This window comes from Mytilus galloprovincialis, chromosome 7 (genome assembly GCF_965363235.1).
Source record: "Mytilus galloprovincialis chromosome 7, xbMytGall1.hap1.1, whole genome shotgun sequence".
NCBI classification, from domain to species: Eukaryota; Metazoa; Mollusca; class Bivalvia; order Mytilida; family Mytilidae; genus Mytilus; species Mytilus galloprovincialis.
Window position 1 is genome coordinate 70427630 of NC_134844.1, and position 11896 is coordinate 70439525.

Genomic DNA, 11896 nt, shown 5'->3' on the forward strand with positions numbered 1-11896 from the left:
CATTGGAAATTCACAGTCATCTAAACATGCTTAATTGGCATGAAGGAGCTTCTATTGATTCAAAATTACACAAAACTGTTTTCGCGAATTCAAAAATGATTACTAAGTACTTAGAAGTAGGGATATATTCATTGAAAGTCATACCCCGTCTCCTTATTTTGCGTACAAATGAAAAAGGACAGATGTAAACAAGGCTCTATCAATACACAAGCCGAATAATTGATTTTCTATGAAAAAAATGGTTCCTTGTCTTTGAAACATGTTGGTGGTTTAGAAAGTGTTTCAGCTAATAATAAAAGCTTATTTAAAAAGCTTACCTGAGTGACAAATCAGTTTTACAATCTGCAGGTCGTAGAACATCATTAAGAGAGATTTTGCTAAAATATATACCATTGCTTAAGGAACCTGTGACATTACCATTTTGAGTTTTAATATCAGAAAATACTTTAAATTATAAAATTTATGATGCATAAATGTGTTAGATGATTCCCAATAAAAAAAAGATCGTTTTTAATATCTGATTAATGCTGTGCTACTGTTGGGGACAAAACAGGAGATGTAAAATAAATTATTCTTGTAAAACATTAAATGACGACGCCATTATATACAGAATTCAGTTTTTAAGACGGAATTCTTATTGACAACACACTTATGGATCATAATCTTTTTACTAAGAAAATTCTTTAAAGTGATTGGATATAAAAGTGTTAATTTTTGTAATTACTTCAATAATAATGTTTGATTTTTTATTTTTTTTTTTACTTTACGGGAAGTCATCGATTCACGTACATATATTCAACTTTATTTCATTACAATATCCCCAAAAATTACAAAATTCTCCAAACAAAATACTTACGTCGAATGTTGAAGATCAACTGGGTATTTTAGTTACAGGTTAGAGATCAACTATACACTTTAGTTAAACATCGTTGAATGTTGAAGCTCAACTGCGTAATTTTGATAAATGTTGATATTTAAATGAGTAATTCGATTGAAGTTTAACTAAATAATTTGGTAAAATATTGAAGCTCTATGCAGGACCGTTTGGGTCATAATTCATTTTGGAACACGTACCTTAGAGGTGCGCGTAACAAGTCGTTCATGTACACTAGATGTAAAAATAACACTTTGTTCACGTACAATAGTGGTACACATACTTCTTTTTTCACATACTCTAAAGTAACGCGTAACTATTTTTTACGTACCCCAGAATTACACATAACTGTTTTTCATGTATGCGGAATAACCTTTATACAGGTTAATCAGGATTTTTCTTTAACCCGAGACATTCAATGAATAGCATTAACGGTACCAATTTTCCTGCACCAGATGCAAATTTCGACAATACATGTCTCTTCAGTGATGCTCGTGGCCAAAATAATTGAAATCTAAAGCTTATATAAATGATGAAGAGCTATAATCCAAAAGGTCTAAAAAGTATAGCAAAATCCGTAAAAGGAATCAGAGCTATGCATGCGGGAGATACATTCCTTAATTTATAATAGTTTTTAACATTTTGTAACAGCAAACTTTAATAAGACAAACCATTCGTATTTTCATGCCAGTATCGTAGTTCAATCAATGTATCATTGTTTGGCCGGACGGGAATGCATATATATGCATACACAAAGCCAAAGAAAGAAACGCAATAGCATGCATGGAGCATTAACTATTTGAAATAAAAACAAGACTGTGTCCATAGTACACAGTTGTCCCATCCACACTATTATCTTCTATGTTTTAAACTCAAATTTGAAATTAAAATTAGAAAGATTATATCATAGGAAACATGTGTACTAAATTTCAAATTGATTGAACATCATCAAAAACTACCACGACCAAAAAACCTTAATCTGAAGATGGACAGACGGCGATCGAACAGATGAACGAACGATCAAAAGAACGGACGCACAGACCAGAAAACATAATGCCAATTAATGGGGCATGTGAGGAATTATATGAGTCCGAAGCTGTTGAAAAAAAGACGTACGAATATCTTAATTTTTAAAAAAGGTTTATCAAATTCTTATCCTGTTTGCCTTGATACAAAGACACCAAAAATCTAATAGGCACAGTAAATGAAACTCGTTTTTGTTTGTAGCATTTTTACTTTGTATCTCTTATTACAAAATTAATTCAACGTAAAGTGATAATGATAATTCAAGTATAATGACAAACTTTAATTCGCTAACACATTTATTATTGACATCCATCAACACAATATTTATCTTGGTCTACATTGTAATATTCCGGATTTAATTCTTTGTTCTGCAGACAGTCCACAAATGTCTTGTCACACTTACATACTCTCCCCTCACAGGTATTGGGACTATCTAAAAAAATATAACACTGAAATATCATAACACTGAAATTATAAAATAAATAACAAGAATGTGTCCATAGTACACATATGCCCCATCCGCACTATCATTGTTCATGTTAAGTGGACCGTGCAAATAGTTAATCTGAAACGGAACAGACGGCCGAATGAAACGGACGGACGAACGGACAAACAAACGGACGTACTGACGCACAGATCAGAAAACATAATGCCCATCAATGGGTTATAGAAATACTTCATTTGATAATGTTATATATGAAATAATAAAGACACAAGTGTTTATACTTGTAACAAACACACGATATCAGAAATCTCACTTAGATAAATTAAGAAGATTTGATATAATAATAATAATAATTAAAAATAAATAACTTTAAGGAAAACTGTCAATCCTAGTCAATGAAGCGGGGTTCAAACTCACAACTGTTGCCTGCCTAGTGATTACAGTACATGTAGTAACTTCTTTTTTACTCTTGATAAAATTTCATTCAAAAAATTCATCAGACAGTTCCTGGTGCCACAGCCACTCGACCACCGAAGGCCCTTTCTGAGCTGAATTTCTAGCGTACAAGTTAACACTGTAAAAAAACGGACATAGTATTCTGACTCCAGATAGACCAGTATTTGCTTTTTCTTAAACAACAATATTGCACATGCTGTTAACATGTCTTACTGGTACAGCTATTTCAGGGGAGATCAATGTATATTAGTACCTAGGTGTCTTCATGTATATTTTTATAATTCCGTTAGTATACATGTATATAAAAATTCCCATTTTTTGTTGGATTTGTTGGATTCATAATTTAACTTTTATATATGATACCCGGGCCGATAGGGAAATGGCCATACATTAATCTCTTTATCATGCAGATACTTCCGACAACTGTTTTATGCATGGCAAGTTAACAAATAAAATAACTAAAACAGTCAAAAACTTTATATAAAAGTTAAATTATGAATCCAACAAATCCATTAAAAAATGGGAATTTGCCGAACAATAACATCACTACCTCCATAACATCACTATCTCCATATTTATTTATGTTACTATTTCCTAAAGAGGCATTTTGAAACATTGAAAATTTGAGTTTTATGATCATTATTTATACTCCATAATTGCTGTACTGTAAAATAATTCATAATTGTCAACGGCATTTGTAAGCAAGTACTAAACTATCCCCACGAAAGTTCCCGCGTAAATTTTGACGTCGTCATAAAAAACTATCTGACGTCACAATGGAAAAGTAAAAAACCGATACAGGAAATACCGGAAGTAACTTGCACGAGAGGCACTATTATGGGTTTTGTGCACGAGATGCCCCTGGTTATGGAAAATTATGGCCTGTGTACTTCCGCTCATTAAAGATATGCAAAAGCTATCATATCAATGCTAAGTTTCATTAATCCATTATTAATTAATGATACATTATTAATCCTTAGTACATTATTTATCATTAATACAGTATTTGTCATTAATACATCGTTTATCATCAATACATTATGTTTTTCTTTTATAACACTTAATATGTACTTCATATCAAAACAGTATCCCGTAGTGTATTAGCCCGTAGTGTATTAGTATTTGTTCTAATTAAAGCTGCATTTTATAACATAAACTCTCAAAAGCTTATGTTTGTATTTCTAAACCATGTCGAATCAAAACAAATTTATGCTATGTTATGTTATCTTATCTTATATGACTCGACCAGGGTTCAAACCCCCGATATGTCGCACTCGAGGCAATCACGTTACCACAACGTAGACACAGTATAGCATTGTTCCCAGTCATACGTTGAGATGCAGCTGTGTTCAAACAGTAATATGTTTCTATCAGATTGAACATTTTTCAATTTGTAATATTGAAATGTCAGCAATGACAATCTTTGAGATGAAAATTATTTAAGCAGATTTGAAATAAATTAATAATTGTTCTCTCGTATATCACTGTACAAACCGCAATTAGACTTATTTATTCATTTTATGTCATTCATTGTCACACATTATATTGTAATTATGTATAATATAACACATTAATTACACATTTTCATTGTGTAATAAACTTGTATGAGGGTAGTAGGCTTATACCCAGTTGATATTAAAGAAAAGAAATGAAAATTTGTATAAGAGAAGGTCAAGTTGATATAATTGAACTGCTTATATTAGACATGTTTTTATGGGCTCTACAAGTGGTATGTAGGTTCTTTATTTGTATACTTTTTTTTTCTTAAATTATCGTACGAAGCTTCACGGTATTTGTAAACCTTTACACTAAAGATTTTTTTTTTAAACAGTCGATTGTTGTAGATGCAAATACATGTGGGTCTTGCTTGTACATAAGATAAATTCAACCGGGAAAAAATTCTCCAAAATTTAAAAGATTGATTTTTTAAGCATAAATGTGCATCTCTTCACCCGACAACAGTCTTTTGGAAAAAATCACACAAATTTGACATCTAAAAACGTGTAGTCTGCCCTTTCAACAAAATATTTAATTAGATTTATTTTAAAAAAATTTTGAACTTTCATAAATTCCCCCTGAAAACTGATCAGACAAAATTTTTAAGTTGATTGTTAGCAATTAACTGATGCTTAATAGATAGTTAACTCATTTGTCTTTTAAAATACAACTGTCATATTAGGGTCGTAATGATGCTGTGAATAGGTTTTCAAGAGCAAACTTTACACCTCGTCAAACTTGCCATAGATTAAATTTTTATAGCGCGTCATCCCTAAACTGGCTTACAATCTTACGATTGAGTAATAAGTAGCGTAATGGAGACATAACTTTGAAAGTAGAATCTTGACTGATATAAGGGTGTTGCCCGGGTAAACACACATGGAGGTCTCTTATCTTTTCTAGTTCGTCATTAAAATTCCATCGTCCTGGATTTATATTGAGATTAGTATATGTTCAGTCATGTATGGACATTTAATTCGATTAACGGTTTAAAATGAGAGTCACGATATCTGAAATTCAATGATCCCGTGCAACAACTCTTTGAACGGTTCCTAGTTGCAAATACTATAAGTTATATGGTTCGCTACTGACCCTTTACGGATCCATAGAGGGTAAATAAAATCCATAGGGGATGAGGCCGGAGGCCGAATCCCTTATGGATTTTATTCACCCTCTATGGATCCGTAGGGGGTCCGTAGTTAACCGTATAACGAATTTATCGCACGTCGGTCTTTTTCTGCTGCGCTTTGTTGGAAAATAAACAATGAAACACAACAATATTAATAGATGACATCACCATTATCGCGTCATGATTCCCCAATGAAATTTACCAACCCCCTACGGTCTCATAGGGGGTCACCACGTGACGGCGTTAAACCAATCACAACGTTATAATTTACCCGCGGTGCGATAAAAAAAAAGTTTACTCTACCCAACACACTATTTTTTTTCCATTCACAGACCCAATATGTTTCACTGTCTTATGGGGTCACCTATATACCAGCATAACCATACAATTTGATTTAATTGTTTATCTATTGTCGTATGCAACAAATGATTTGACTTTATCTCAATATCCATCAATAATACGAATATCAATTATGTATGGCCCGAAAGCAATAAAAAAATATGATGAATAGAAACTAGAGGCTCCAAGGATCCTGTGTCGTTCATCTGCTATTTTTATTTACAATTGATGCATGAAAGAATTCAACCATTATACAATGTTTACCTTTGTTTTAATTTCAGATATTTTACCCCTATGTTATAGTTATATCCATGTGGGCCATGTTGGTTGGCAAGCAGGGTCGTAAGACAGATTGTTTAAACAAGATACCCTTATGATAATTTTTGCCAATTTTGATTAGAAATGGTCTAGCAGTGTCAGAGAAGTTTGTTTGTAAAAGTTAACAGACGATGACAGACGACGAAAAGGAACGACGACGGACGCTAAGTGATGAGAGAAGCTCACTCGGCCCTTTTTGGGCCAGGTGAGATAAAAGGTTGTAAAAGGGGGAAAATAAAACAAATCTAGGGGAACTTGAATATTTAAGTGCATACGACACAGTTTAAGGAAGATATTGACGTTGTTTACGTAAATTTTTCTCGACGTCAGACTGCGACATATCGGGAAAAGATGCATTGCTCGGGTATTTTCATCATAAGCTCGAAACTAGTACATGAACTCCTCTTTTTAAAATTGATATTTGACATATTGCTGTAAAAAGATTATTTATTCCATTTTATTATGGAGAAATCACCGATGAAATTTTTTTTTTAATTAAGAGAAATATACAGAAAGAAATGCAGGGTTTTTTCTTATATCAAGAAAATTCAGTAAAAATGAATTATTTACAAAAAATGGTTACACAAATAAATGTACTACTTTTGTGACGAAGATTTTCCGAATTTTTTTACACAAATTTGCATGTATTTTTCTTTCAAAACACAAACGTTAAGTATATGTATGTCTGTTCATAGGTAATTGAAATTTTAAGTAAGTGTCTAATATTTTGACCCCGTTTATATCTTAATTAGGCATATGAAGGTAGATTTTTTATAACAAAGGGGAAGTATAAACAAATCTAGAGGAACTTCAATATTAAAGATTGTTATTCATATCATTCGTCAACAATTTGTATTACAACTATTGCTACTTAGCTGTGCATTTATATTGAAGACAATTGAGTAATTTGATAGAGTAATTGTATTGCAAGCTTTTTAAGGACGAATGCTTCGTTTATATAATATCTCAACATTAGCAAGATTTTGTTGTTAAAATTGAAGCGTTAAGCCAAAAGAGTTTTGAAATATTTGGCACATGTCCTGATTACGATATTGTGGTATTTTGCATTTAATTTAGCCTTTTAATTTTTTGTTTCTATCGTTACTGTTGCGTCTAATGTAGACTAAACGTGTGTCTTATGACGACTCTTTTGCAGACAAACACGTGTCTGGCATACAAAATATAAACTTGTATCTTTGATTGATTTTGTTCTTTTAAAAAATGAAGGTTCATATGATTGACACAAAAGTTCACAAACATCTTGATGTGAAAGAATCCAATTCAAAAATTATTAAACCAATCAAAACTATGATAAAAATTTAACAATATTGTTTAACTTACTTTCACAGTTGACTGTTTTGTTTCCAAGATTAAATTCATAAAACAAAGTTTTAGGCAAACAATCCTCTTCAAGATCATAGCAATCTTCGTGGTTTTTACAACACCTGTGAAATAAAATGAAGTATAAAATTGAGAATAGAAATGGGGAATATGTCAAAGAGACAACAATCCGACCATAGAACAGACAACACCAATGGGTCGTTAATGCAGTGAGGATTTCCCGCACCCGGAGGAGTCCTTCAGCTGATCCCTATATAGATATATATACTAGTTCAGTGATAATAAATCCCATACTAAACTTCAAATTAAACACAAGAAACTAAAATTAAAAATAATACAAGACTAACAAAGGGCGGAGGCTCCTGACTTGGGACAGGCGCAGAATTGCGGCGGGGTTAAACATGTTTATGATATCTCAACCCTCCCCCAATACCTTTAGCCAATGTAGAAAAGTAAACGCATAACAATACGCACATTAAAATTCAGTTCAAGAGAAGTCCGAGTCTAATGTCAGAAGATGTAATTAAAGAAAATAAACAAAATGACAATAATATAGTCCATAAATAAGGGCAACAATAGTATACCGCTGTTCGAAATTCATAAATCGATTGAGGAAAAACAATCCGGGCTACAAACTTAAACTGAGGGAAACACATCAAATGTAGGAGGTAAACAATGACATAACATCAACACAACTCTAAAATGATTAATTCAAAGAATGTCTCCAAATATATTAATGAGAATTGCGATAGGGTTGATGTGATAATGGAAAAGAAAACATTTTTGTTCTTTAATGAAAATAAATGGACAATTTTGAAGAATACTATAGTTTTTAATTTCTGTGTTATTTAGTTCTCTTCTGGGTGGAGAGTTGTCTCATCAGCAATCATACCACATCTTTTATCTTATAAAGAATAATAGATGAGCAAACAAACAATAGTAAAAAAAGGCCTAAAATGTTTTAAATACAAACAATAAGGACTCTCACTTTCCATTCTCTTTAAGAATTGAAAAATTATATGATATAAATCGATCGAAGATATTCACAAAACGGTCATAATTCAAATCAGAAGTAAATATGACTCTGTGTCAAGTAAAATGAAAGAGTTACAATCTGTTTTGTTATTGATATAATTATATCTTACTATGTTAAAGAGATATTGCAATGTTCCTTCTGTGTTAAAGATTTCTCAATGATTATACATTTGTTCATAACATCAGACTAATGTGTTATTTTTTTCCCTGCATTTTTTGTGGACTTTCGCTTATGTTTGTAACAAATTCTTCGTATTGTCGAACAAGACTCTTATCTGAAACTAAATTTGAATGATTAACATTGAACAAATCTGCAATTTGATGCATTGTTACAAAGTTTTGGTATGTTTTGTCATGAAAAATAGGGTATGTTGAAGTTGGGCAGACATTTTTTTTCTACATTGGCTACCTATGTAAGTGTAAAGATTGTTAATATCTGATTTATAACTTTGTGCGTTTGTCCTGAATGTTTTGCTTATTGCAAGTAGTGCTATATCTTAACTGCGACTATCCTTTCATTTAACGTTTTTTTTATTATTTATTTTGATATTTTTCTAAATGAATTACAACTCTACGACATACTTTCATCTTAATCGGTTAACCCGGTTTATTTCGCAACAAATACATCATCTTTATCATAATGAAGATGTGGTATGATTGCCAATGAGGCAACTGTCCACAAGAGACCAAAATGACACAGACATTAACAACTATAGGTCATCGTATGACCTTCAACAATGAGCAAAGCCCATACCGCATAGTCGGCCATAAAAGGCCCCGATAAGACAATGTAAAACAATTCAAACGAGAAAACTAACGGCCTTATTTATATAATAAAAAAATGAACGAACAACAAATATGTAACACATAAACAAACGACAACCACTGAATTACAGGCTCCTGACTTGGAACAGGCACATACATAAATAGATATACTCCTTCAACATCTTCAAGCTGTTGAAATTAGTTTTTTTTTTATAAATCTGGGACGAATACACAATATAATGCAATAATATCGTATGCAATTTATTGTTAAACTGTATCCGTCGTGCATACTTACTGGTCCACATCATCTAGTGGGTAGCTTTCACCAGACTTTCCACAATAACATCCGTAGTTTAAAAGTGCAGTAGCTCGATCTTCTCCAAAATGATATTTTATTTGATATTCAAGCTGCTGTAAAGCTCTCTTATGTCTCATAGTTCTGGCCTCTGCAATGAAACTGACCATTATATATGTTTACATAGAACCAAGAATATCATGTATTTGAATTATAACTTGATACTAATTTTTACCTTTGCACATTTGTTGTTTTGTTTCTGTTTTTATTTTATTTGAAATATATTTTATGGCATACAATGTAAAAAAACATATAAACCAACCACATGCGTGGATAAACAAATGTCAGTTTAAGCAACAACTTATATATATTTCCCCCATTTGTCTTTTCTTAGTTAAAGTTAAAATATACTAACGACTTAAATGAACATCGGGGTTTCTGAGAATAGAGAATAGTCATGTTTACTGTTACTGCACTAGCTTACCAATCTACAGTATAACAACGCTCACCTGTATGAGTTAACGGAACTATGCATGGTTTTTTAACCGTTTAAGTATCCCTGTTTGGTTTAAGATGTGCTCATATTTCATACGGCCTACAACAATGACCAAAGCCAATACCACATAGTCGTCAGCTGTAACACCTGTGTAAAGGCCCCGAAATGACTAAATTTATTTCTATTTTCAACCTACAGTTCACGTACCTCCTTTATAACTGTACACCATTATACATGTTAAGAATGCAGCAATATTCTGAAATTTAAAAAATATATATATGAAAAGAGGCTATGCAAATGACGAGATAAATCTTTCACCAAATTAGAATAATTACGTAGCATGTATGTTTCACGAGAATCTGTTAGTTTGATTGGCTAATAACAATCGCGCGTCATTTGAAAACTAATCTTTATATCAAAATGTTACTTTCGTGATGACTCGTGCTTTCACAAAAAAAAAGAACACACTTTAAGTAGTTTTTCCTTTATCTTACTGTGACACAGTAAGATAAAAGAAAAACTACTTTAGACTTTTTTCACGGTCTTATTAGCATAACAATATAATTATAAGAAATGAATGCTTCTTTTTTGTAATTTTATTGGTGTGTAAAAGTGTTGATCGTGCATACATATTTAGAATGAAGCGCGAAACATACAAAATGCGCTTCGTTCAACACTGAAACTCCCCTAACAGAATTACAAAAGGAAGCATTCATTTTTAAATAAAGTACTTGTAAATGATTTGTTCTTCATAATTTAAAAAATGTCAAAAACATTGTTTATTGATATTTCTACAGTAACTATGAATAGAATTAAGTTCACACTTATTTCATAAGTTATTTTGAAAATTGCTCTTTTTAACATGTATGTCTAAATAAGAACAATGAGATGATTAGATTAAAAAAGTAAATGAACAAAAATAATCAATTCCAAGGAAAATTTAATGCGGAAAGTTCCATATCAAATGTCAAAGTTAAAGTTCAAAGACATCAAACGAATGAAAAATAAACAATAATAAAATGCAAGTGTGTTGGTACATATAAATTACATACATCATATACATTAAACAGGTTTAAGAGAATTGAAAATTCTTAGGAAATGTTCTGACCTAAAGATCATTGATTATATAAATTCATGAATTGCCAAATTCTCCCACTAATTTAATTGAAACTGTCTTTATTTTGGTTGTTGCTCTTGTTGTACTATTTAAAACGATTCGTTTTTGTTAGTTAACGTATAGTTCAATCTTGTTATTCCTCGTTTTGTTCCTCTATGGGTAATTCCAAACAAAATGAATTCCACAAATATCCTACGAAAATGATACTATTCAATTGAGAAAAAGCAAGATATCCAGCCACCAAAAGCAGGATGTTGAAATCATATATCCATCAAATAGTTAGATCTAATATCTGTAAACCAAACGACTTCAGCAAAAGACTCGTAAGTCACACTCGATCTTGATACTATATTCAGTTACTCACACGTAAAAACTGCATAATTGGACCCTTTTCGTCCGCTATTTGATAATAAGATATGCAATATATAAACGAATTCAAAGGCCGTCTTGTAAATAACACTGCTATTTTCAGACTTATCTAGACTTCTACTGACATTGTGTATATATATACAGGTCAAACTAACCTAATTTGCATTTATTATATAACAGTTGCAATGTGAATGTTTGTCATAATGACAACAGATGACGTTAAATTATACGATGCATGTAAGAGGTAACTGTTTCGATTATGACATCTGTTCTGTCTACTTACAATTTATTAAGGATATATATTAAGTAAGTGGATTTTTAAGTCGAACCGATGACGGGATAGCTCTACAATACGATGAAATTTTACATATAATATTTAATAACGATATCGGGA

General features: G+C 31.6%; 1 protein-coding gene across 2 annotated transcripts; it reads right to left on the reverse strand.

Moving 5' to 3' along the window:
* Positions 1-2094: 2094 nt before the first annotated feature.
* Positions 2095-11565, reverse strand: LOC143081920 (basic phospholipase A2-like). 2 transcript variants are annotated; one of them, XM_076257563.1, is made up of 5 exons: positions 11125-11565; positions 10224-10272; positions 9521-9671; positions 7426-7529; positions 2095-2333 (listed from the first exon to the last, which is right to left on the reverse strand). In XM_076257563.1, exons 2-5 carry the CDS (start codon positions 10243-10245, stop codon positions 2200-2202), a joined length of 411 nt encoding a protein of 136 aa, XP_076113678.1. In that variant the 5' UTR covers positions 10246-10272; positions 11125-11565; the 3' UTR covers positions 2095-2199. The 2 variants fall into 2 exon arrangements, with proteins under 2 accessions (XP_076113678.1, XP_076113680.1); XM_076257565.1 differs by lacking the exons at positions 10224-10272; positions 11125-11565 and adding an exon at positions 10030-10154.
* Between the last annotated feature and the right edge of the window lie 331 nt (positions 11566-11896).